Source organism: Cololabis saira, chromosome 9, assembly GCF_033807715.1.
Source record: "Cololabis saira isolate AMF1-May2022 chromosome 9, fColSai1.1, whole genome shotgun sequence".
NCBI lineage: Eukaryota > Metazoa > Chordata > Actinopteri > Beloniformes > Belonidae > Cololabis > Cololabis saira.
Genome location: NC_084595.1, coordinates 33,775,807 through 33,803,753, shown reverse-complemented (window position 1 = coordinate 33,803,753; position 27,947 = coordinate 33,775,807). Strand labels below are relative to the sequence as shown.

Genomic DNA, 27,947 nt, shown 5'->3' with positions numbered 1-27,947 from the left:
AAATTATTTATTTTTATATATATATATATATTTTATATATATATATATATATATATATATATATATATATATATATATATATATATATATATATATATATATATATATATATATATATATATATATATATATAATGAATGGCTCTTTTAGACATGAAGTAGTTCTGCAGTCTTCTGCAGAAATGTTTGTATAGTTGCATGCTTTTCTGCTTCTTACTGTTGATTTTTGTAACAAGCATTTTTGAGTTACATATTGTTTTTCTATGTTTTCAATTGTAAAAACTTTATTAATACTTCTCATAACACTACTTCTGAATTAATTTATTCATGTATAAACACAATAGTATTTACACTGTTGCCCATAAAGTTTTTTATTTACAATAACTTCATAATAATAAGAGGTGTGTGTATATATATATATATATATATATATATATATATATATATATATATATATATATATATATATATATATATATATGTATACAACTTTATGTAACAGTGCATGTATGCACATATCTGTATGTATGTATGTATATGATCATTCCTACTTTTCAATTTGCTTTGTCTTCCCACACATTTGGATCAAAATTTGAGCTTTTAGTTGAGAGAAAACTTGGTTAACTGCTATCAATAACAGGCTTAATATGGTTTTAAAAAATAGATCAAGACCAAAGTTATGAAAATGTTGTGTCTCTTATTTGATAGTGTATTTCTGTGTCAGCCTTTTGTGTGGTGATCACCAGAACATTTGGCATTTCCAATCACTGCAGTACACCAGGATTATTGTATTAAAGGGGTTGCATGACAAAGCCATGCAATATGGGGATGCACATTATCTCAGCATTACTTATGCTGTGAGCAATATTCATAACGAATCTAAGTTTTGATGTAATTGACATCATATTCTGCTATATCACACTTTTATTTTTCCCATCACACACTATTCCTCTTTCATCAAAAAGCATGACATGATATCGAGGTCCATTGTATATGTATGAGGCTCATGAAACTTTGCAGCAAATCTACATTGTTGGTACATGTCTGCATGTGACTCCTTTGGCTATCAATAATGACTCTGTGGTTGTGTTGGAGTACAGCTAAATTAGTTTGCTCTACCTCTGCACTTTGCTCCTCCCTCGTCTGCATATCTCTCTTGCTCTCTCGCTCTCTCCCCTCATATTTTTCTTTTTCTTTTTAAGTCACACCCATCTGGAGCCCTCTCCTCTCTTTCCCTCCTCACCTTCCTCCTTCACACCGAGGTAGCCCTCATCAGCCTCGTCTCTCCATCTAATAACATTTATTCTCGTCATAAAATGAGTTTGCCAGTGAACTCGGATTATCTATCTTTGGAGAAGATAGCTCGCTACCGCCACGCCTGCTCCAATGGCTCACCCTATGCTACTAACAAGCCCATCGACATCAAACCTCGTGCCAGGAGAGGGTATGACTCTTCTCTGAAATTATTTTTGGGAGGATGCATCAGGGAATGGACCTGATGTTTATTTTATTTCACATGCAATCTTAATACATCTTGCTCTGTATTTACATCCAACCCTTGCTTCCATCTGACTGGTTTAGATGACATAAATTAGTAAATAATAACTCGAAAAAGTGGCAACGTTGACTATGAGTCAAGTTTAAAAGACGCTTTTTCTTATCGTTTGTGTATACTCTGACTGCATGATGTGCATGTGTTTGGATTTATGTATTTGTGCGGCCTGGATTAATGTACACAAAGTGTGTGTGTTCTTTCTTATCAGGACATTAGCTGATAAATAGTTCCACCCGAACAGCACAGAACTGGGGCTGCGCTCACAGCTGAGTGTTGTGTAAACGCTCGTTGCTTGGTGGCTGGTTTTGTCATTAGAGCACACTGGTTCAGCTGTTTGCTCTGGCAAACCTATAGTGTTGGCCTGAAGTGTGTCTAATTGTAGTTATGTGCATGTTCGTTGACAAAAAGCTACTCTCCTGTCCTTTCAACGAAACACCACTAAGAGCAAGCCAAATGTCTAATAAGCAGGTACCACCAAGTCATCATCTGAAACACGGAGCGATTCAGGTCATCAGGTGCGTACACTAATGAGCAGAGGGCAAGCTCGTCATCAGAGCACTCTCTGTCCATTAAGGCTTAACCTGAAATTTAAAAACCTTGTTAGGTCCATTTTTCTTTTGCATTTCTCTGAGTAACACATATTCCACAGCCATAATAAGTGCTGTTATCTGACGCGCTTGTTCCCGTTTGTGTTCTTTATGTGTGTGTGCCTGAGAGTGTGCACATAACCATGGATTTCAGCCATGTGTTTGTGTGCCTCTATAGGGTTAAGATGCAGTAGTAATAAGTGGGGACAGTTGTATGCATATAGATATGAAGAGAGACTTGTCAATACTGTTCACCAGCCATCTGTGCTGTACTCCCTGCTCCCTGGTTAAGTGCTGTTTATACCAGAATTTAATGGATGTGTTTCTTTGCATTGATAGTGAACCTGGTTCATGTAGGAGGACCTTTAGAAAAAAAGAAAAGTAAAGAAAGAAATCAATAGTTTTATCAATTACTGTGTTCACTCAATTCATTTCACTGTTTTTAACACTAGGTGGCAGCAGTGTGTGTAGCTTGTAGAGCATAAGGATATGGTTTTAATTTTATTTGTTTAAATGTCTTTAAGTCTCAGTCATACCAGATGGAGATAATAGCATTTATCACTACTAATGTAAAGTTTTGAGCTTGCAATTTAACTAATACCTGCTACCCTAAACTTTAATGCAGCCTCTGTTCATAAAGATGGTAGACTCAGGTGACAGACTTTCATTATTATTATTTTTTATTACTGACGTTTAAAAGACCCAGACAATTATTATTTTTTTCTTTATTGAAAACAAAATTTGCTACAAGAGCAAGGTCTTGATCGTCCACATCATAGGGAGAGTTACACATTTGTTAACGTATTGAATTAGACTTGATTTTTACAGAGATTAACCTCTGCTCCCTGGGGGCTGATACTAGTTTAGCTTCAATATAAATCCCGGTTGAGTGAAAACATATTCACTCGTTTAATGAATCCGTCGGATTCCTCTGAAACGCAGGTCGTTTCTCGCACTAAGACACAGTAGTAGGTAATGACCGGGAAAACCTTTGATTTAGAGGGGCAGTTTCTTGAAGACCGGTTTTATGGACCCCTAAATATAATAGCATAAATGTTAAGTGTGATCAGAAGAGGAATTGTATAATATTCACAATGGTATAGTGATATTATCTGTAGTTTTTTTCATCAGGGGTTCACGGGTGTCCAGTGTAGATGAGAGACTTTGAGTTTCTCCAGAGATTTTCCATTGTTCTTTCTGTGTGTGGAATGTGCAGACCATGGTAATAGGATTAGTTTCACCTCTTTGACCACACATACAGTAAACACCATCACTCTCATGCTTCACTGAAACCATTAGATTTGCCTGTTCAGATTATTTTACACCACTTTGAGTGTATAAAGTAATCTTCAACATAATAAGACATGTCGAAATTATCTGACAATATGGACGTATAGTCATCTGCACTGCTAGTGTGAAATGTGAGCTGATGTGGATGAGATGTCAGTCAAGGAGAAAGGCATCAGAAATGTAATCTATTAGGCTCTTTCTTGTTTAACCATGGAATTTTAAATCGGCAGAAGCTCAACGACTTTGTGTGCTGGCTGTGGACATGAAGTCATTTGTTGCCTGTCTTTCTGTGTAGCTCTTGAGCATAGGTTTGATCATGTGTCTTTGGAAATGTGCATTTCAGGTCATCTGAGATCCCCAAAACAATGACATGTGGCTTTCTTTCAGTCTACCTTCTTTCTTTTGTGACATTAAAGCAAATGTTTGCGCTTTTCTTATTTTTGCCACGGCCTTCTTGGACTCTGTAGCGATTGCATCTGTAGCCAGTTGCACTGCTGATGAAGGCTAAAATGATGCATAGTATACTTCGACCAGATCTTTCTCCATTCTTGTGGGTTATTTCTGCTTGATTTTTTCCAATTTCCCTCTGACAGTTTACAAACAAGGCCAACACGGTGAATGACAGGCCAGACATGTAAGACACCTGTCCGCCTGTGAGAGAACTAATTTTAGCTCCTATAGGCCTTCACTACTAGCACTAGCAGTACCACTGGATCCAAGATTACCTCACAGTCTTTTAACAAGGTGATGAATCCAATCCACTACATTGATTTTTGAATTGCTTCTGAAGAAAAATAAAATAAAAGAAACATATCATAAAGATCCGGAGTCATATACATTCTTACTGGTTTCCTCCAAAATACTTAACACTTGAAATGGGTTTTGTCCTACACTCATTTTATGATCTACAGAATATATACATTACAAACTAATACATGAATTATACAAATATACTTGGTAAAAAAAAAAACAAGGAACCTTGGGAAAATGAGGCAACACAATGACTGATTTATTTTTATTCACAAGTTACAAATTACTTTAGCTTTAGACAATTCACACAATAACCTATTTACACAATGAACCCTAACCCAGTCCTCCAGAGTATTGGAATGTGTAGCTGTTGGTTTTAGGTTACCGTGGTAACCAAGTGACTGACACATGAGGGAATTGCTCACGTATATAAGTCCCGCCCTTTAAAGAGTTACTACTACCAAAACAACCCCTCCCACTCGGGCATACTTAAGCAGCAGCTCAGGGAAGGTGCGACTGTTACTCAAACACAGGGACCGATGTCATAAAAAGAACACGGGACACAGAGATAGGAGCAGGGGGAGAGCGTGAAGGTCTTGTTTCCACCAGTTGAGGGAAGAGGAAGAATGAAATACAGGGACTTGAGAGAGAGAGAAGCGGAGTGAGAAAGTGTTCCAGCGTGAGTGCATGGCTAGATTAGGCTTGGGGTAGATCACATGCTGCTCTGGCATGAAAAGATAAGTGCAAGTGAGCGGGAGAGAGGGCAAACAAACCACCTACTGTCAAACCATTGAACACTGTTGAGACGGACTGTGGGAAGACCGGAGTGTGTGGAAGGACGCTTGGTTTCGAGTCATCCCACACCAGCGAGGACTATCATCAGATCTCAGCAGAGACTGGCCGGGGGCTCCTCTGTGCGGCTTTATGTGTGCCTGGACCACACGTATGTTGTCAGTCTGGATTTGGGATGAAAAATCAGATGATGAGTATCATTCTTAAGCCACGGTCACGCTCCACCAGCTCATTGAAGAACGCAGAGGGAATATGGTAAAGAGACACGAAACTTTGTCCTGCTGGCAACATTTCATTTCCAGTTGCATTGTTGTGCATTGCTCTATCATTCTGCATCTGCCTGTTTGTTGCTTTCTGACATTCTTTTCCTCTGTCTCACCGGTTCAGTCCAAACTCTTTTTGTGTGCGTTTGTTTGTTTGTTTTAGTTTTAGTTGTTCTGATTTACAGTGTGTCTATGATTCTTTTAGCACTTGTCTCGTTCCCATTTCTCCGCTTTAAACCCATTTTCCTTGGTGGTTCACTTAAAACATCAGTCGGTGAGAGTTTTATGACTGTTTTCTTTGTCGGCACTGCTGGTTCTGACGTCAGAAGATTGAATAGTAGCCTTTGTCATTTCTTACCGTATGTTACTCCTTATCAGATTTACATGACGTGTAGTAATCCTGGTGGTTTTACTCACTGTCCTCTCAACAGGTGAAACACAAAGTTGTGAAACAGCAAAGCGATCATTCATTGAAAAACATGCATTCTCCTGTGAGTGTGTGGCTAAAGCTGAACTCAGGATGCAGAATGCATCGCCGGGGGCACAACTTGCCTTCCCCTCCCCCTCCTGCCGCCTTACTTCTCTTGTTTCAGCTTGTCTTTGCCTGTCAGCACTAATTTAGTAATGAGAAACTGCCCTATAGCTTGACTATTGGAGGTTAATAGTCAAAGTTTTCCCTTATTCTTACTTTCGGAGTGAGGCGTAAATTACTTTGGACAACGCTTGTAAAATGAGCCTTGACCAACATCATCTGTGTTCTCATCAACTATTCCTTGCAGGAAATGACAGTTACATGACATAAGTATTCAGTAATTAGGTTTTAGTTTCTCAGAGGAGAACAGGTGTCAGACATGTGTGCACAAGAAGTAGGTAATGTCTAGAAATCCACAGTAAGTGCACACATAACTGATTTTCCTATCGCGGCTGACTGCAGAATGTGTTTTCCTCCTTGTTGAAGGCTGAGAATCTGGCAGGGTTTGGTTGGCGTGAGCCGTCTTCTTGAATGGCTGTCAGAAGCAGTGCTCAGCTGGACGATGCATCGCGCCTCCTCCGTCTGTCCTGCTCTCCTTTCTGCTGTTATTTATCGCTCTTATGATGGCTTACTTTATTAAATGATATCATTGTATTGTCTTTCATTATAGTTGCCTCTGGGCTCTGTGAGATCTACAGCTGATATATACAGCTGATTTTTTTTTTTTTTTTTTAATCACCTGCAGGTTCTGAATTGATAACTGTTTAAATCTGCGGTTCTTGCAAGTACAATAAACTCCCAGGTCGACTATCTGTGCAAGTGTTTGTAAGCTGCAGCAGCTTATGTGTCCATATGTTTGAATGAATGCTTGCAGGCCGGTGTGTCGACTGCACAAATCCCCATGTGCGTCTGTCTGTGCGTAGCTGTCTAAGACAATGACGTGTTGTGGGTGTGAGACATGCCCACCCCCCCCCCCCACCCCCCCCCCCCCCCCCCCCCTCCCTCCCCCTGGCCTGAACAAATTCAGACAGACACATCTTCACTCAAGCGTGCAGACGCATGCTTGTGTATGTAGGACTATTGGTATCCCACAAGGCGTTAGATGAGCAAACCTGGCTTGGGTTTTAGAAAGGAGACTCTCTACACTCTAGTGTTTTTTCCTCACTTGTAAATCGAGGGGCGGGGGGGGGGGACTTTAGTTTTTGCATCTGGCCTTTGTCAGTCCCCAGCTAGACATATCTGACAGCCCGAGTGTAAATGTTGAAGGTTACATGTCTGGCCTTTCATTGGGCCTGACACTGTTATCTAACATATTATCCAGACTTGACCTTTAATAGTCCAGTTCTAAGATGATGAATAAGCCCAAAAATAGGCTTATAGTTAAATACACCTCCCATTTATATTGGAGCAGGATTGGCTCTGTTTTAACCACAAGACGCCACATTTCCTTGGTAATCTCCTTGTATGTGTCATGATTGGCTGAGTTTTGTCAATGGTGCAGTGAAAGCAGGTGGTAAAGCAATGTCACGACTAATGTTGAGGGTTCACATTACTTATACCTAACAGACTGGACCAGAATGAAGGAAAGAGAGCAAAAAAAGAAGACACAAAATACTGTGAATTGGCTAAATGAAATCTACCTTTACTTTCATGCTTACTTGGACTTTTGTGTGTCTTTAAGGTTTAAATTCTACATCTCTCTCATAAGATGAAGTCAAATTAACGCCAACAAATTTGATCAACTCTGACATTTTCCATCAAATTGTGCAAATTCTCAAAAAATCACCAGTTTTTGACTGGTGTAGCAATGAAACATTTGACAATTGCCACCTGGCATGTTTAAATTCCATGTTGTGTCTACGTTTGTATTTGTAGAGGTTTGTCAGCTCCTGTGAAAGTGCAGCAGGGTCTGTATGTCTGTGGTGTAGATAGAGGGGAAAAGTGTCATCGTTGTTGGCGAGTTTTCAGTAACTTATCTGCTTGACCGCACTGCCCTTTAAGTACTGGCCTTGTTGCGGTTTTTAACCCTGCTCTGTGTGTATCCACCACCTGAATTGTGTACATTTTGTCTGGATTTCTCAAGTACAGGAACATATTCGACAGAGGGATTGACAACATGAGGTTCTCTGACATATCTGCTACGAGGCAGAGCAAAATATTATGCTCATATTCTCAAATGTATATAAATCTAAAGTCTGTTGACAAAATAGGTCGATTTTCTTTAGTTAAACTTCCACAAAAAATTGACAGATTCTATGAAAGTTGATTACAGTTAAATGGCGAATTCTTCAAACTTTATAAAACAAATAGTGCTTTTGGTTTTTTGTTAAGTAACAATTAAAAAGTTATTTTCTGATCTGAGCAACATTATTCATATCTAGAACTGGGTGTTATTTTACATTTTTGCTTGCATTTCTCATTTCTCTTTCTTTTTCTTTTTCTTTTTTTGAGCCAGAGTAGATTTACATGTATCACACTGTTACAGTTTTTTTTACCCGCTTTCTGATATGCTTTGTTTTAGTTCTTGTCTTTTTTATTATCTCTCCGTCGTGCTTGTCATGGTGAAGGAAGAACAGCTATTTTAATGTTAAAAAAGGGGGATTGGAAGGTTTTTTCAAAGTAAGAAGGGAAAAAGTACAACATGACTGAACAATGTTTTACTAGTAGAAAATAGATTAGTGCATAGTTTAAAAAATCATAATCGGACCAGTTAGGATGGCTTCCGAATATCCAAAAACAACGTTAAAATTCAACATAAGTCATGAGGTAATATCGTTTGAGTTGAAGATAACTCTTGCCAAGAGGCGGTGAGACTGTGTTGCCTTCAGCTGCTTTCTTACATGATGTGTTTTGCTTTGATAAGACTGCCAGACACTTCAGGGTCACTTATGCATATCTTTGAATATTTGCACAAACATTTGTGCAGCCTTGCAGCTTTTGAAGCCATACTCAATTACTGTAAAGACTGCATAAATGAAAAGTTTGTCTGCATTTCTAGAAGTTAATCAGTGGTCAAAAATTGTGAAAGGGCAACATGCCTTACCCTGTGGGGTCTGGTGCATGACATCACTCATGTGAGCCATGACCCATGAACATAAATGAACTTTTTGACAGAATGCCAAAACGCAACATGACGACAGACTGCACGACAGCGCGGTGCTGGGTCACTGTTTCCATGTAGCAGGCCTGTTTGAAATGTTTACAAAAGCTGAATTATAGTAAAACCACAGCGTTTTCTTTTCCTTGTTTTTTGAGAGATCGGGTGAAGCTTCGATATGTTTCTCTTCATCTGTCCTCCTCTGTCTGCTCTGCTCTCTGTCCTTCCAGCGTTCCAAAATAAATCAAGTGTCGTCTTCCCTCTGTCTGCCTTCGTGTGCAGCTCTGTTCTGATTCACATTAATCCACAGTTTGTAAACACAACTGACACTGGAGGTCTTTTAAGATACAACTGAGTCCATATTTTTCTCTAAATATGGACTCAGTTGTGTCCCAGTTTGAGTTGTTATTGAACTTCAAACACCACATTTTTGGATGTTTATGTAACTTAATGTGTCTGGTTTTGGTGGACATTGTCTGTTTCCACTAACTCTGAATGACTGTTTAAAACAGAGCCTCAATGCTTCAACTGAGCTGATTATTTATCAAAGATGCCTGTCCTCTAACTCTTTCACATATCGCTGTCACGTCAACTTTTGTGAAGTTTTAATTGTGCCCCAGAGATCTATTTTTTTTTTTTTTTTGTGGGAGGGGGGCAAGAGATATAACAAGGAGCTGGATGGACAACAATGAATAGATAGAGGCAGAGGGGAAGAGTATAAGAAAGCTGTGCTTTGTCCTTTGGCATGTATGTGACCCAGCAGTGCAATGCAATGTGATACCACAGCAGCCACCAGTCACCTATCTCTGTGCCCTTGCAGCTGTGTGTTCTTTTTGCAATCACTTTTTCTTGATACAATCTTTTTTTCATGCCTTTCAGACTCATTGCGGGCACTTGTCTTCGTCTCTTCACATCCGCTTGCTGACATTTATGGCTAAAGCTGAAACTTGCGTGATGTTGGGGGTCCTGTAACAGTCGTATCCTGTCTTATTTTTCTTTTACCTTATGTGGCTTATGTGTGCCAGCACTTTCGGCCCTGTGCAGACTATTTTGCTAAAAGTCTGCACAAAAACATGTGTGTTAATGTCTAATTAACCTATGTGTGTGTGTGTGCTTTCAACAGTAGTTTTTCTCGAGCCTTTGTTTATTCTCACAACATAGTCGTAGAGGGTTGATGTTTTTCTTCCTTTTTTCTGCTACTTCTACCCACTCATGACAGGTTACTGTTTTGTGTGAGAGTTGGGAATAAAGCCAGACATTACCACAGTGATGTCATTACTGGTGTGTAACACTATGGAAACTCTCTACAAAGTCAAAGTTGTTTTATTCCCAAAGAGGGCGTGTCTGTGGAATGAAGCACACTCATAGAGGAGTTACGTGGCAGAGGTTCAGGTGTGAATCCGTGTAAACTGTGACGTCAGAACAGGTGCATAATGAATCAGTTCTCAAACATATGGTGAATGTTGCATATCAACTATCTCCCTATTGGTCACCTTTGTCTTTGTCGTGTTCGCACACAGGATACACACACACCCATATGCTCTTATCACACACAGCTGCTGAACGCACTGATCTATGAGAGGAATGACAACCAAAATCACTTGTGAGTCTGCGCTTTAAGACCAAAAGACAACAGATAGATTACTCACTGTGATAAAAAAGGTGTGGATTCGGGGTTGTATGTGAGCATTTGAGAAGACAAAACAGACTGACGTGCTTCTGAGCTGTGATTGTGATTTGGGGGGGGGGGTGTGAAAGATAAGATAAATGCAACTTTAAAGAGATGTTGCTGGAGTCATGTGTGTTTGTCTTAGAACCTGTTAGAAAAGAGGAAGAGGACAATACAATTGACCTTTTGCTTAGCCAGAAGGAGAAACAGAATATCCCATTTTGCAACCAAAACTGGCATAGCTGCTGCTTCTCAGTGAGATTCCAGAGATACGGCCCAGTAACTAACCATTTACCGGTAATAGCTGGGGAAAATATGCTTGGCATGTCCTGAGTGTCATTGTCGAAGCCCGTCGGATATACAGACCTGACTTTGTGTTCCCGGGGAGATATGCATTTAATATGCTTACGGTTATCGTTGAAAAAAGAGGTAGAAGCTAGAGAATATGCTTTTTATTTAAAACAAAACACAGCACTGGAGAAACATTCATGAGAAAATGCCGTAGAGCAACACATTCATGAAATTCTCTCAAGTTGTTCTCTTGCGTCAGGGATTGAAAGGCCTGCTGCTACAAAGTATATATGACCCGTTTGTGTTGGAGACTTATTTCTTCTCCTTACCATCTGTCGAAACTTGGCCTTCTTTATTTTCACTCAATGGGAATAGTGTGACTTTGGTTTCAGTTTTTCATGCGTCTACTTTTAGTTCTAAGGAATGCCACACGTAACAGTGGTCAGACTTAAAAAAAACCCCACACATTTGTGAGTTAACAGGACTGCCTTCCCTTGGTACAGTTTCATCGCCTCCACTGGCTCCAGCTGACGTGTTTCCAGCAGCTGGAGCTGTGTTTGAGGGAGAGCAAAGGAGGGGCCAGAATGACGTTCCAGAATGAACTCAAAATTGACATACAGGACTGTCTCAGAAAATTAGAATATTGTGATAAAGTCCTTTATTTTCTGTAATGCAAAAATGTCATACATTCTGGATTCATTACAAATCAACTGAAATATTGCAAGCCTTTTATTATTTTACTATTATTGATCATGGCTTACAGCTTAAGAAACCTCAAATATCCTATCTCAAAAGATTTGAATATTCTGGGAATCTTAATGTTAAAAAGTCCTGTATACCCTGTTTCGAGCTGAAAGCCAGACTCTGCATTGAATATATCCAGTTGACAGATACAGTAGATGAGATCAGGGCCGCCGCAAGGGGTGTGCGAACCGTGCGACCGCACGGGGCCTCGTGCCCCAAGGGGCCTCGCGCTATGGGCCGTTTTTTTTTTTTGTTTCCGTTTTTTCACTTATAAATATCAACAGTCACGTTCCATTACAGACCTAAATGTGTACTAGTCTGTGCATATCAATAAATATATGTGCAATGATGCGCGTGTCTGTTGTTCAACACAACTGATCAGACCAAGCGCAGACACAAGGTGCTCTGATCCAGACGGGTGGAGTTGGAACAAACTGTCACACAATGTCGAGAGAACGAGACAGAATCAGGAAATTTCCATCAGGGAATGAAAAAAGAAAAAAAAAACTAAAGAAAATGGAAGAGTTTAATGCCTCTCTGAAAGGCTTGTTTGATAAATTTGTTACAAAAATCACCGATCTGACCGGGTCTCAAGCAGCCGCGGGGCCCCGCGTCGAGGCAAGCCAAATGATGATGAGGCAGGGGAAGGTATCCAGTATTTTGCTAATTGGAGAGTTAAAATTGCGCATATAGACACCCGATCCGACCCGAATAACCCAAAAAATTTCGTGAGGGCCCCCCCCAGCCATTTCGCACAGGGCCTCGCAAATCTCCCAGGCGGCTCTGGATGAGATGTAGTGGGAGAACAACAGGTCAGTTATAGTTGTGGTTTAGAGTGCAAGGCTGAGGTTTAAACCATCAATGTTGTTTCCCTAGGAGGCTAGAACTCACTATAATGACTTATTTATAAGATTGTGTGATAGGTATTTCTAATTGTTTGTTTTCTTTAGCAAATCTGCTAAACACAGTATCAGTCATTATGGTTATCATGCAATCTGTTAAGAAAATCATCTGTTTGCATGAAAAAAAACACAAGCTCCAAATGGAAAACATTTTCATTTTGTGATGAAAAGGAAGATTTGTAGTCCTGGATGTACTTTGTATGCCACGCACCCATGCTTGTGAGTTCCCATAAAACTGTCACAGTGCTCCTGGACATCTCCTGTCTTCCATGTGCACATACTGTATCTATCCCTTCCAGTGGGAGAACACCATACGACGTCGGATTAAATGTGTCGCTGTTCCCTTTGTGAGGATTGGGATGATGATGATTATGATGAAGGGGGGACGTCATCCCTGTGTGTATTACACATCAGGCTCAGGGGAATCCCACGCTGACCTTAGCATTCGCACCATGCCGTATTATGGGATTGGGTGCTAGCCCTGGCGATGAGGCCGATATCCGTAGAGATCTGCATTAGTCATCACCTGGTGAACAATCACCTTGGAGACTAAGGAGCTCATCATGATACCCCAGAGGGAAATGGTGTCATTGACTTCTGGAAACGCCGCTTAGCCGTGAGTCAGTGGCATTAATAGAGCAGAGGTATTCCCTGGGGCTTTGAGCAGTTTGAATAAACCGTACCACTTGTGGATGGCTTTGAATGTTGGTTTGAGCGCTTGCTGATTTGTAATATAATCCAAAATTAATTATCTTCAGGCAGATAATCAGTGACTGGCTCATTTATCATTTAAGTCAATCACATTTCTGAAACACAATCCTAGTTTCAAGCCCACACTGTTTGAGTTTAATAGTCACCGCTAGTCATCATGTCATCAGTATCACCAACATTAAATTAGTTTTTTGCGTTTTTTTAATTATGTCTCAATAAATGTCATTGAACAGTTAGTTTGATACATTCTGCTCAAATCTTCTGAGCTGTGCTGTTAAAAGTTGATGAATCATTGTTTCTCCTCACAGATCTTTTCTCTGTTTTATTTGTAAATGTTGCTTCAAAATGCTGTTAAACGCTTCCATTGTTATCCTCATTAAATTACACTACAACATCTAATATTTGTCCCTTTCTTTTTCTCTCCACCTGCAGTTTCGATGTGGACAATGGCACATCTTCAGGTCGAAGCCCCCTGGACCCGATGGCCAGTCCAGGCTCGGGTCTCATCCTGCAGGCCAACTTTGTCCACAGCCAAAGGAGAGAGTCGTTCCTCTACCGCTCTGACAGCGACTACGACCTCTCCCCCAAGTCTATGTCCCGAAACTCCTCCATAGCCAGTGACATGTAAGTTTATGATGTACATTGATTTCACCTGAAACACTCATAAAACACACCTAAATCTCTGCCCGAATGCAGTCTGCGCTGCTTTTTTCTTTGACTCTGTGCCATGGCTGGGTGTTTTTAGGAGCAGCGTTCAACCTCATGTGAAGTGTGCATGACCAACAGCTGATTGTGTGGTGCTGTGTTTGGTCAGAGATCAGTGACAACCTCTTATTTAGTTGCTGATAATTTCTTAGGACAGTGCCAAAGACTTGTAGGCTTTGTTTTATCAGTTTTAATTCTAAGTTTGATAATTTCCATTCGTCTTTTACCATAGTGAATTCCCATCACCTTACTTGTTGATAGCCCATTAGGTTTTTTTCACAGCAGTTATTAGCTCCTCCTGTATCATGAGGTAAGAAGGCCTACATTCAGAATCCAAATTCTGTCTTGAAGAAAAATAATGCAAGACTATTAATTATGATTGAAGTAAACTATAAGGTCTGTTGTGTTTTGGCAGGGCACGTCCTGAATTACAAAATCAACCCATTCATTATAGCAGAAGATGCTTTGAGTTGCTTAAATACGTACCAGTCTTGAGGAACTCCTTGTTTTTTGTTTTTTTTTGGGTGTAGCCGTGTTCACTTAATTAAAAATGAGACACCACCTTAACAAGAAGATTGTGGGAGTCACAGATGTTTCTTTTAGATTGTGAGGTGATGCTGCTAGAATTTGATAATATTTTTGGCTGCAAGAGGATGCTGGAAAGAGAGAGGCCGCCTTTTCTTTCTCTCTCTCCAAGTGGGGCAAGGTGAAGCTCATGAGAGTAGACAAGAGTCTTGCCTCCAGTAGGTGCTAGTTTCAACAGCACTCTCGGTTTGGAGAATCACAGAGAAGAACTCACAGATGAGGCAGGCTAAGAGGTACTCAGGGCAGGGACACCTGAAGAGCAAATATTTGAGAATTTTGCTACTCAAACCTTTGCACCAGACATGTTTGCAGCAGACACTTGTTACCAAATGGTCCGGATAACATATTTAATTTCTACTCAATACAAAAATACTTTATTAATTCCCAAAGGGAAATTAATAGTTGGGGTTGTCATGATTTAAGTCCGTTCAAAGAGTCACTGTAGTCACTGCTATGAGCACGAAGGATCCCCCTTCACACAATCAGATATAAAACAGTCCCCAGAACAAAGCCAGCCTTCTTTATCAGTTTGTTCAGTTTCTTTAAGTCACCGGCTCTGATCCTGGTCCCCCAACAGATTACTGCGGGTGTGATTGCCCTCTACATGACAGATTTAAAGAGCTACTCCAGCAAGCTGCCATCATAGTGCTGCTATTCCCAAACAGTCCAACGCAAAAGTGACAAGATTTATAAAAAAAAAAACAAAAAAACATGAAATACTAATAAATGAAAATTATTTTTATACTGTGTCACTTTTCCATCAGAAAAGTTTGGTACAATATGGGATAGATAAATGTACAAACAACAATGGGATGAGTCTTAAGCCAATGTTCATTTCATTAGAGATGGTTTGAGCTCAGGATATTTCCTGTTTTGTCTCATCAGTTACATTTAAGTAAATATACATGGTTTCCTACATTTCAGGCCTACAACATTTCTAAAGAAAAGTTATTATTACAAGTCATATTATAAGATTTTCAAATAGTGAAAACGTGTTATGGTCAGATGATCAGATATTTTTTGGAAGAAATGGGCACCATGTGGTCTTGACCAGAAACAAATAGAACCAATTAGGGAGTCCAGACAAGTCCAAAAGTCTTCCTCTGTGACTGTAGGGCATTGGATCAGCGTAGAAGTTTACATAAATACAGTTAGATCCTAGAGCAACTGTATAAAGTACAGTTGCACATCTTAAAAAGTGCTTGCGGGAAGAATGGGCTGAAATAACAAGTGAAAAATATTGCTTGCTATGTGTTGTGAGAAAGAATGGCAACAATATGAAGTGGCAAAAGCTTTAATGTCCCAACTTTTGCCTGCATTTAATCAAAAGTAAAGGAGAATGGAAGAATACCAGCATTCTCTTTTCCTCTGTTTTTGAATTTGTTATTCCATCCCGCCTTCATGGTGATTTGGTTTCACTTATCAGTTTTGGGTCCAAAATTCTCCAAAATGCTGATCGAGCAGTGGGGTCATATATAGACCCAAATTTGTAACATACAAAACTAATAATAGTAATAATAATAATCATCATACTCATAATAATAACAACAATCATACATGTATTGATAAAAAACCCTAAAATACAAAACGTTTTTAATCGATGATGACATACAGGTCAGCACTCTATGTATCCAGAGAAAGTGTAATCTTATGTGCGTATATAGTAAAATATCCTTCCTTATATGACACCTTTTGCTCTTATCCTATTTTTTCAAAGAGTTTTATGAATTATTTCTTCTTCCAGTCACACAAACGTTCATACAGTGCTCCCTGATATGTTAACACCAACAGCTCTTTTGTCCCAACCTTTTCTAGTCACTCTAATAGGTTATTCTCTGAAATGACACACTAACACACCAATGGCTATACTGGGGGCAACATGGAGGTTCCTGTTTTGCCCAAAGACACATCAACAGGTGCTCGTATACAAAAACAGTTTTCAGGTAATGAAACAGTAAGGGAAATTAGAAACTTAAAAAATGAAAACAACAAATCCTTCCTAAGAAATGTTTGGAATTGAAGGCATTTTTTTCCTCATCCCCCTCAGGGAATATAGAGCCATTTATGTTACTATAGATACCTTCTTGTTTTGTAATGGAAGCACATGACCATGATCATGTCATTTGACATTCATGCCAGGCATGACACTTCACATGCCTGAAAAGGTGCGTGAATGACATAGTGTAGCCGTAGTCCTGAACATGTGAGCAACAGGCAGCAGGCTCTGTGACACTGAAATTTGCCCGTCACCTGATCCCGTTGACGGTGTTCGCATAGTTTGAAGGTCAGGAGTTCTTACTCAGAGTTTACTTGTATTCATTTTAGTTGGGTTGACTGATGGATCCCTTTTGCTCCCTTGACAGCATCCACTGTGATGGTCACAAGTACAGCGTTTGAATTCTCCACCCCTTTGTGCCGTGTATATAACAGCACAAAAAAAGACAGTTGGTAATGGAAAGTCAGATGTGAACTCTGCTGTGCTTCCCCTGAGAAAGTAGAAAAATCAATAAAATATGAAACAAAAACTACCTAAGCCTTTAGGGATGTAGTCCGTGGTATAAGAAGAGGGTTATGGGAGCACTGGGGGACAAAAGGACTACGTCGAGGGACGTTGACAGCTTGCATGTTTTACAGCCGTCTTTCCATGAGATCTTGTTGTGGTTGATGCTGGGAATGGCTTATACCAAACAACCTTACGTGCACAAACACACGTCGGTCGGGCAGCAAATCCCCTCAGCTCCTGTGCTGAAACCTGAAACTCTTGGGACAATATGACATGCTGTGAAGTAAGGCCTCAGCTGATATCTCATGTTTAGAATAAACCTGTCACCAAAATTGAGTGCATCAGAGATGCTGAAATTAATCTGATGTGATGACTCTGACTCCTCCCTTCACCCATCTCGCCTGTGACCTTTGTAGAACAAGAGCATGCCCTTCTGTTGTCGACATCATGAAGACCTGCATATAATATAAACTCCTCTCTTTATTTCTTCCAGCCATGGTGACGATATGATTGTAACGCCATTTGCACAGGTGAGCACATTGTGGACTGATTTTGGTAATGTACATTGTCATAATATGACAGTTTACTGTGGATGGGATTTAGTGATATTCTGTTATGTCTCCCCTCAGGTTCTTGCAAGCTTGAGAACTGTACGAAACAACTTTGGTGCATTAACTAATCTTCAACAAGACCGAGCATCCAACAAGTACGTTTTTTTTTTTTCTTCATGCTGAAATTAAAGAAGCAGTTTGTCAGATTGTGTAATATCTACAGTGTACCTGACTGAATACACCAAGACTCCCCCTGTTACTCCAAAGGTGTAGGAGCAACTTCTATGGTTTATACAAAATGTTATACGTCTATAAAGCTTTTGGCTAGTTTGCCTATTCTAGTCTGTTGTTGAAATTGTTGTAACCTTAAGGGGACCCATGGTGTCCGTTGGTAGAAATGACTCCATCTAGGGTCATGAAAACACAGCAGTTATTATTTTTACACAATTCAAAATCAATATACAGTAATGAAGCTTATTCTCCTAAATTCTACCGTATGATATAGCTGTCTAACTTGAAAAACATGTGTTGCAGTGTCAATTCTTGGCATTTCGGAATACAATAAAATCTTTGACCTTGTGACAGATTTTCTGCTAAGAAAGAGTTATTCACATCCTGCTGCCGTTGAGCACCCACGTATGGTCTGCCTGAGTCTGCCCTCTGGTGTTCTTGTTCGGTACTACAGCAGCTCTTTTCTTTGTGCTGCCATCTGCTACAAGGCTTTATATAGATACAAAAATAACTCAAATGAAGCCATGCTCCTTCAAAATTAAAAGTTTAAAATGAATCACTTAGCTTATACAAGAATCTGCATTTATTGATTTAGTATGTGTGTTTCTGTGTCTCCCCCATGACAGGAGATCACCCATGTGCAACCCACCACCCATCACCAAGACCACCTTCACAGGTATGTACATGCCAGGATACGTGTGTGTAAATGTCTGTATGTGGTTTAATGAGAGGGAATGAGGAGTAGAGTTTGCCATCAATAAAGTCTTCTTAGACTGTAAATGCTTATAACTGTTTTCTGCCTTTCAACGTGTTTTATGTGTCATATACAAATCAAATATACAAATCTGACAGTAACGGATGCTTTTGTTTCTAATGTGAGTTTTTACACTAAGTTTCCAATCCTGTGACAAGGCATGGTGTCGCCAAAGAACCTCAAGATAAATCAGTCCAGATAAGGTCAACATATTGTGCAGAGAATGATTTTCTCAGCTCAATTTTCGTATTTGATTGTTAAGTTGGTTTCTTTTTTAAGTTAATAACAATTACTGACATAACATGTGGCAATCATTTAAAAATATCTAGAATATGGAAAATAAGCTTAACGTTTACATTCACTTATATGCCTCAATGTTCCATCAGTTTTTATGGATCGGGCACCTCTGTTGTATTAGGCTAGCGATCCATTACCAGGGACACGTTAATGCCTGCAGTTTGGAGGGACTGGTCGTATACCGTACAGTTGTGCTTCACTTGGAGAGTCTGATGTGATGTAACCACTCGACAGACAGTTTTCACTGCACAACCTGTCTAGTTTATTTCAAGAGTTGTTTTTGTTAGTTTTTGTGTTTTGTGAGAAGGGCATTACAGAGACAGTATTAGATGCCTAGAATAGATTTGCCCTTGACAGTCTGTGGCAGTATCAGTGAGAGAGTGTTTGTGAGAGACACCATATAAACTCCACTATTAATAAATCATTTCACTGCGTGTTGTTTAGTGTAATCATCAAGACGGCAAATGCACAGACACCAACTAAATCACTCAAAACCAATAAATTATGGACAGCTGTAATGATAGTGTTTTTTCCCTTAAAAAAAATGCTAAGAATGAATGAGCTGCTTTTACTTTTGGAAGTTGAGAGATATTCTTCCAGACATTGTACCTTAGAATCTCGTTCCCTTTTCATCACTGACTTATATACACGGGCCTGGTGACATTGGGCTATATTTAGAGCACAATCCTGCTGGTGCATAGCCATTATGGCCCCTGCCATAAAGTGGTGACAGCTGTGAGTCATGAGCATCATTATATCAGATTATTGACTGATACTTGTAATGCAAAGGCTTACAGAGTCTGCAACAAGTCATCGCGCAGAGGGAAGCAATAAAAGAGTGCAATTAATATTAATACATTTATCAGAGAGAAGATGTAGGTCAATAAAATTAGGGTTTTATGTTCGGTTCTTCACTCCTTCTCTAATTATTTTGCCATCATTTGCTTCCTGTTCCAGTTTTCTATTTTCTCTCAGTGGTGTATTTTTAAGGTTTAATATTATTGATGATTGCTCTGCTACCTTTTACTGACTGTAAAAGTGTACAAAGTTATAATTGTTTAAATGATTTAACGTGAGACCAGCAGAGTATAAGACATAGAATATACATTTAATATAAATAACGTGATCATTTTTGTTTTTGTCTTTCAAAGAAGAGCTACAAGATAATCAGATTGTTATCCATATAGGGACTATAGAGGAATAAAGAAATGCCAGACCAGAGAGCAAGTTTTCGAAAAAGGGAATACAGGAAGTTGGAAGACCTTTATTGAAACTGTAATATAATTAAGTTTTATTTTTAAATGCATGTTGTTGCCCTATAAAACTATTTACTACTTAATCTCAGAGCACATTGAAATGCCACATAAATTGCTAATAAAGTAATTCACAGAACATGCATTTCTTTGGTCTTCAACAAGTGCTTTCTCACATTTCGAGGCCTCCTCTGTGTTTTTGCATACCCCCCCACCCCCACCCCGCGCTTCTCTGGCACGCTCATCGCTCTCATCCAATTTCACTGTGGAGCTGTTCCTGTACACAGTTTGGCTGCAGCCCTGTGTCTGTGCAGCAGAGTGGCCTCTGCGAGCGCCGGTGTCTGATGTCGCACAAAGCATGAGAAGAATGTCATTGACGTCAGTGCAGTTGCTGTCAGAAAGAGTAGCACCCCAGCCACTGACACCACATCACAGGGAGAGAGACACACACAGAAAGGGAGACCGAGAGAAAGACAAAAAAAGAGAGACAAAAGAAATGGGCCGAAGGATGTTAGTGGAGGAAACAGAGTGTGGTAAGAGGAAGGAGACTCGTGGAAGGAAGGAGGGAGAGATTTGTCAAAGACATTGAGGCAGCAGATCGGGCACTGTTGTGGATATGAGCTGACAAAAAAAGGTTTAGACGTGGTCAGCAGTGGTCATGACTACACCCAAGTCTGACCGGCTTTTAAACATTAAAAAAAGAAAGAAAAAAAAACTGGTCTGCACTTTTCTCAATGTAGTGTTTAGTGTAATGTGACATTTAACTCCACATTGCTCTAGTCCTATGAAATGTTAATGAGCTGAAAATGACACTTGTAGCCAAGAGCTACAAAACTTTACTTTTAAAATAATTTTCCCAAACAAAACAGTGGAAATGCAAAACAGTATTTTTTCTGTTCATATTGAGAGATCATTCCCTCCAGATTACATAGAATTAAAGCCTTTAAATTGAAGGCTTCCTATTAAATTAGCAATTGCATCCATTTTTAAAGAGACATTCCACATATTAGACAGCCATATACTTTGTCACCACATTCCCATCTCCGTTGCAACATGGTTTGACAGTCTGCATTGCTTTCTGACGCACAACTCACAGTCTGTAAGAGTCTACACGTCCGTATTTGGTCAAGCCATGATAACATTTTGAAAGTTATAGTATATTAGCAATCAATCCCCTCTTTTCCTGGCTTCATTCTGATTAGCTTTTAGGTCTCCTGAAAGTGGAGCGAAGCTGTCTGATTCTCCAGACCGAGAGCAGACTTGTATTATTTACTGCAGGTAAAACCATGACCACTCCATATACTTCACAATCACATCACCCCAATTTAATTAAAAGGGGAATATCCTTTCAATTGATCCCTTACAAGGTGACATCTCCTGCTGACGTAAGCTGTCTATGGGAAAGGCACATCTTCACTCTCAAACTGTCACATTGAGCTCTGCCATCTTTACCATATTGTAGAGCCTTTTCTGTCACTCTGTTTTGTTGTTACTTGTATGCTGAGCACATATCGGCACGCGTGCACACACGGCTCTGGGAGCACCCATCCCTGACTCCTCTCCTCCATTAATCCAGTTCACGTTTTGTCAGCCTCCCTTCCCCATCCACAGTGCAGTCCTCTCCAGCTTTAGGTACAGCTTGGGGAGAGCTGCACGTTTGGCTACCAGGGACGCTGAAGCAACAGTAGCCCACCCCCTATACACACAGCACCTACAGGATACTCCATCTAGCACACACACCGCACCGGATTGTACCCCTTGTTTCTTGGATTTCATGGAGGCTTTTATTGGTAGAGGGGCTAAGGAGACTAAATCAGGATGTGTTATGGTTAGCTTTTCATCTGGTGTGAGTGTGTAGGCATGAGTGTGTCTTCTTGCTTATGAGTGTGTGTGTGTGTATAGGTGTGTGTGTGCATGTGTGTGTGTGTGTAAGGTGTCTTTGTATTGTCTGACCAAGATGCTGTGAACAATCTGGTGTTTGGTTCGTGCTGCACATCACTCACATGTTGATTTTGAGTCTCTCACTGGATCCTCATTTCCACGCTCCCCCATCCCTCCATCCATCCCATGGCAACCATGGGCCTACTAACCAGACTTTTATTCATCTTGCTACATGAATGGAATTATAAATCTTTTAGGAACAGTTCAATACACTCCATTCAGACTACCGACTATGATACGTGCGGCTTTACGGGGGTCAGTGACTCAACCTAATTGTGAGAAATTTCCGTTTTTCTGCAATCCCGTGGATTACCTCCGTGTCTCCCGCTGAGGTTTTCCTCGCTGTTAACAAACATCTGGACACACGGAACTGACTAAGGGTGGCCGTTTTGCAGTCCATCACCTACTGCCCTAGGATAAACCCAGGGATTACATCTGACTGAGCCTGAAAAGAAAGAAACCAGGATTTAAAGAGCACTGGAGGTATCTTTTTAACTGCGTCAAGAAGCGTTGCTTCAGCCGACCTGTGACTGCTGAGTTGGAATAAAAGGACAAGAAGGCTCCTCCTGCTCACAGGCCCCACACAACTGGGTCACCTGTCCAGTATGAAGAATCACCCATGTGTATACTCGGGGTATCCCAGCTTAGCTGTTTGTGGGGTGGGAGACCCCGGCCACGGACCGTCGACTAGCCCTCTGAAACGGGCCCTTACTGACCCCTTGCCCTCCTGTCTTGCCCCCGCAGAGGAGGCCTACCAGAAACTGGCCACTGAGACCCTGGAGGAGCTGGACTGGTGCCTTGACCAGCTGGAGACACTGCAGACACGACACTCAGTCAGCGAGATGGCCTCCAACAAGGTGAGAATCACTCAAACGCTTATACCACTGTTGGTACTTTATGTAGCATTTGTTGATAAAGACTCCATTTCACTGTCTGAGTTGTTATTTGCAACTGACTGAAGCTACCTGCAGATTTCTTTTGATCTATATATATAGTGTTCACACACCAAACTTTGCACTGAAGTTGTGCTATTACAAGTGTTTATAAATAGTGTCTGTGACTATTGAGAATTAATTTATTGTAAGTTAAGCTCATATATCTGATACTGAAGCTGATCACAAAACAGTACTAAAGGGTTATAAGTCATTTTATCTTCTTTTTTTGTGATTTCATACACTAATCAGTCTGCAAGAGCACTCCCATTTGTTCTTCTCCAGTGAAACTTCTCTGATATAGTGGATTGAAGACTATTATCCTGCTGAACGACCATAACACCAGGTTCTTCTCAGGATAGGGGTGATTTTTTAGTTGAATTAATAGAGAGAAGTGTGTGTAATATAGCATTAACTAAACATGGACCTCTTTGTATGTGGCCCGTCCTCAATTTGTCAGGTCTGTCAGGTCTCCACCCGTAGTGATGATTTGTGCTTTTATGCCTTATTTCAGGACTTAACCGTCAAAGCATAGATCAGTCTGTTTGTTTTGTCTATATGTATGTTGGTGATAGCATCGTCATGCAGGCAGGGAGTTTAGGTATGAGCACTGGTGTGTGTGCGCATGTGTGTGTGTGAGAAAGTGTAGAGGGAGGCTGCCGCGCTCCTCTGAATGCTAATTAGCACTGGTGATGTCGCACACCGTGATGTCACATGAAGAGGGATGGCGCTAGAGGCGAGGCATGGAGGACAGACAGACAAAGGACTGACACAAATGCACATGCTCACCTCTGATTTTACCACAGTCATCTGTTCGTTTAAACATCAAAAGGTATTAAAATAAACTGTAACATGCCCTGCCTCACCGCTGATCTCTAGTACAGCCATCCCTGGTTGTCATGGCAACAGCCACAGGCCCCAACAGCCAGCTTTCTTGATCCCACAACAACACACATGCATGCACAAACATCACAGGTAGCCCATTTGCTCCATCTCCCACACTTGGCCCTGACTTTGTGTCTGGAGACTGCAGACTTACTTTTAACACAATTCAGCAAAACTTCTAATTCATAATATCAAAATTCCCTTGAAATAAACTTGGAATGATGGCAAAATGTGCACTTTGTGTTCTCTTAGTGTTTAAGGGCATTTATGTCAGAATAACATCCTGCACAAGAATTTATGTAGTGCTCTTTATAATCACGACCCGTACTCCTAAAAACCATGCTCCATTGTCGTTGTGGCTCTCTCACATTAAGTAGCTGACACACCTACACAACACATCCTTTTCTGTGACTTTTCTGAGCTAAATCTCTTTAGAAGCCAGTTAGAGATGAGCTTGTCTTCTGTTATTGCGGCTGGTTTTCACCCTTTGTGAGGGTGGCAGTCTTCCTTTGCGGTGGAGAACCGGTGTGTGCTGGTCAAGTCTGATCAGCACATTACTGGACCTGAGGTCGGGAGCGTTCTCAAAAGTTTGTCTGGGACAAAAAACACAAACCAGAATTGGTTTGGGATATAAAGAGTGCCTTTTAATAAAGGCACTCTTTAGTGCAAACTTTGTTTCTTTACTGTGTTTTGGTTGTGTCCATTCACTGATCTTCTGATTCTTGGCTTTTTAGTCTTAAGTTAGAATAAATAAAATGTCAATTAATACATTTGTTCTTACATGTGCTGAGTTATTTATTTGCAAACACCATGATCCCAAGCATGCAAGACATTCTAAAAATGTTGAGACGGTAAAACTTGTGTCACTTAGTAATGTTGTCCTTCCAACCCACAGCACTTAAAAGTCGTTCTGACATTGATGACACTAACGAACCAAGCATATCAGTTGTTACTTGTCCCATTCTAAAGCAGTGCAAAAGTGTAGGATCATCATTTTCAAGGTTGTCTGTGGATTCTTTGTCAGAACTGCAGGCAGGCCAGTTCAGTACCTGTTGTCTCCGTCTCCTCAGTCATGACATTGTAATGTGCTCAAAATGTTTTTTGGGAGGTTTTTTCTGCATGGTTTTGCTGAAAAATGCATGCATGCAAAATGCAACATCCCTAGAGAAGAGGTTGCCTTGAAGTGACATTTGTTGCTCTAAAATCATGTTTAAATAAATGTAGCTGCTATCACAAAAGTGTAAATAAAATAAATTGCTCAAGGGCACAGATACAACCCATACATACTCACAGACCCTGGCCTTGGTCTTGTTGCTGACGAGTCTGAATGTTCCTTTTCATTGGGATCACATGGTGCTCATGTCTGCCATTAAAAGATTTGGAAGCTGATTGCTGTGGCCAGAATGCATGTTTACTGTATGTGATGGTCCGTCCCAGATCCCTCCAAACCCAGAGACATCAGCATCACCTCTGGACAAGGTTAAGATAGTGCTTCCTTATTGCACAGTAAACTAAGTGGCATTTGTGAATGCAGCTGCATATTCTAGTATGAGATGACAAACCCCTTCTGGATAGAAGGTGAAATATCTTCAATTTCAAGAATTGTTTCCACATTCTTAAAATTGTCAGACAAGTAAGCAGTTAACTAATGTTCTATATAATATATAATGTTCTAATGCCTGTATGTTAAGGAAATATAACGAAAAATGTTGAGTTTGATTGACATACCCCTAGGCGGTGGTAATTTTATTTTAATTTTATTTTTATTTTATTTTATATTAGTTGTTTTTATTCACTTAGTTGTTGTTTTTTTTTATTATTATTATTTTTAATTTATATTATTTGTGAAAGGGGCAGATCAGATAAGATTCTTCTTCTTTCTGCTCCCTTTTCATTCAAAAGTTAGGAACATTTGTATTTGTGTTTGTATTGAATTGTTTTGTTTTTTTGAATGAAATAAAGAATAAAATGAAATGAAAAAATGAAAACTAATGTTCTAGATTATCTTGACCCCACGACTGCAGTAAGTGCCGTCATATGTGGGAAGAATCTTTACATGACAGCCCGGATATCACGTAGACGACAGCAGAGGAGTAGTGGACTACTGTAAATGCAGATGTTTGCAGAGGAAGCAACAAGTTTAAAAGACGTTTTCTAGAATAGTTCAGAGGCCTGACAGCACTTGATCTGACTACTGATAGTTTTATGGCTGTGCTTAATTTTTGCAGCACAGCTGTCTATAACCCAAACACTTGAATGGATCCTAAAGCACTTTATTTTGAATGCAGGCCAAACTCAGGCCAAACGCCAAAGTTGAACCAATAACTGGTACTGTGTTTGCATTTCAATGCTGATATTCCTTGTTTAGGTATATTATCCATTGCCTGGCCCTGGCTTTCCTGCATGTAGACTTTTCAAAATACTTTCTAGTTCATGAAAAGAGTGAAGACTTATTTCTCAGCGTGCTGCATGCTCATTGAAGACAGTAGCTGCTTTTGTCTGCGTTGTGAAGAATGGGGGCGTCTGCTGCCAGAATAGATGCTGAAAAAAAGAGACAAATCTGGAGATGTAGAGGTGTTGTGGGCTATATACAGCAGGGAATGGATATTTTTGGTCAGTCCACGAGGAACAAATTACACACAAGTCACAACTAAGCTAGGTGTGACATTTTCCAATTTTTGCCCAATAGCTTGTGTTCACACCTCTTGACTAAGCTGTTGCTGGTGTGTGTGTTGGTGAGAAGGGCTTGTGTGGATAGGAGGGGTGTCTCTCAGTATTATATCTGTGTATATGCTCCAGCTGAGGGAGTAAAGTGTGTCTGTGTGTGCGTCCATGTGAGAGTGTCTGGTGGGCTTGTGCTGGCCCGCTTGGCTCCGAGTCAATCATTACTACTGGATCTCAGTTAGCCGGTGGACTCATCTGCTCCAGCGTAGCTGTAAATTACTCACAGCGCCAGGGTGGCTGTACAGGTGGGGTGTAAAATAAGCAGAGACAGGTTCAGTCCCTTTTCAATCCATGTAATTCGGGACCAGCGCGGGACGCCAACACACGCACACGCGGACACACACACGAATAAACAAAGATGAAGCTTTTTCAGTGATTACCATTATGTGTGTGAGATCAAAATGTAATATTCACACAAATAAACTTGTCCAACAAATGTAGTGTGGAACAATTAAATTAGTGATGCACCGATTGTTCGGTAACCGAAATTGTTCGGCCGAAAATGGCAAAAAAACACTTTCGGTGTTCAGTGGAATAAGTGGGGGAAAAAAAACGAACAATTAATAACGGCGTTGTAAAATAAGGAAATAGACTGGCCGCTCCGTCCCGTAACGTTGCGCACTACAGAAATTGTTGGCCAACCAAAAACTCACCCCATAAGAATTTTACCTAATAGACTGGCCGCTCCCGTAATAAATCTTTGGCCAACCAAAAACTAACCCCATAAGAATTTTACCTAACATTCACCAGGAGGTGGAACCAAAACAACATAATGCTGGGAAATTAAACAATTTTCATTTTTTATGTTCAATAAATATTTTCTACCTTGTAATTTTGTAAAAGATTTTTTTCTTTGAAAAGCATGCCTAAATCAAATGTATTTGATTTATGCAATGGTGAAAAAATTTGCAAAATAAATGAAAAACTGCTGAAGAACCATGTTCGGTATTGTTCGGTATTCGGCCAAGTGTTTATTATTATTTTCGGTTTCAGCCACAAATTTTCATTTCGGTGCATCACTAAATTAAATGTATTTTTATGTAAAATAATTTGACCATCTCTTCTGATTCTGTTCTCTGAAACAAACTGCACTGCTAAGACATATCCACGTTTAGTCGTACATTTAAAGTTTCCAGACTATTATAAAGAAAACAAACTTAGCTTTAGACATCTGATGTCATTGATGCTTCCCGTTGAGTTAACCTGGAATTGTTTGGGCTGTTGCATCAGTCAGCTCATAACTGATGCACTCAGTTGTCCTGATACCACTGTTGTGCTGGGTGTCACTGTATGTGAAACAAATCCTTAAAATAGATGGCACCGCTACACCACAGTGTTGCACGTAGCGTTCCTGCTCAGTCCCGTTGGAGATGTTCAAGCGCTAGTCTCTGACAAACAGCAGCCACGGCGTTCTTTATTTCTAAAGCTGTCACGTTGAACCTTTTATTCTGCCTCACATCTTTT

The 27,947-nt window shown here is 40.2% G+C and overlaps 1 protein-coding gene across 5 annotated transcripts in view; it reads left to right on the top strand.

Annotated features, from left to right (window-relative positions):
• Positions 1–27,947, top strand: part of pde4d (phosphodiesterase 4D, cAMP-specific) — a 155,052-nt gene that overhangs the window by 115,758 nt on the left and 11,347 nt on the right. For 3 of the 5 annotated variants that reach the window (XM_061729333.1, XM_061729332.1, XM_061729334.1), the window contains exons 2-6: positions 13,555–13,746; positions 17,409–17,445; positions 17,545–17,621; positions 18,324–18,373; positions 22,687–22,799. In XM_061729333.1, the coding sequence (XP_061585317.1) occupies positions 13,555–13,746; positions 17,409–17,445; positions 17,545–17,621; positions 18,324–18,373; positions 22,687–22,799 (469 nt within the window). Of the gene's footprint in view, positions 1–4,692; positions 5,229–13,554; positions 13,747–17,331; positions 17,446–17,544; positions 17,622–18,323; positions 18,374–22,686; positions 22,800–27,947 lie in introns of those variants that run through there. The other 2 variants (XM_061729335.1, XM_061729336.1) reach the window with 2 other exon arrangements.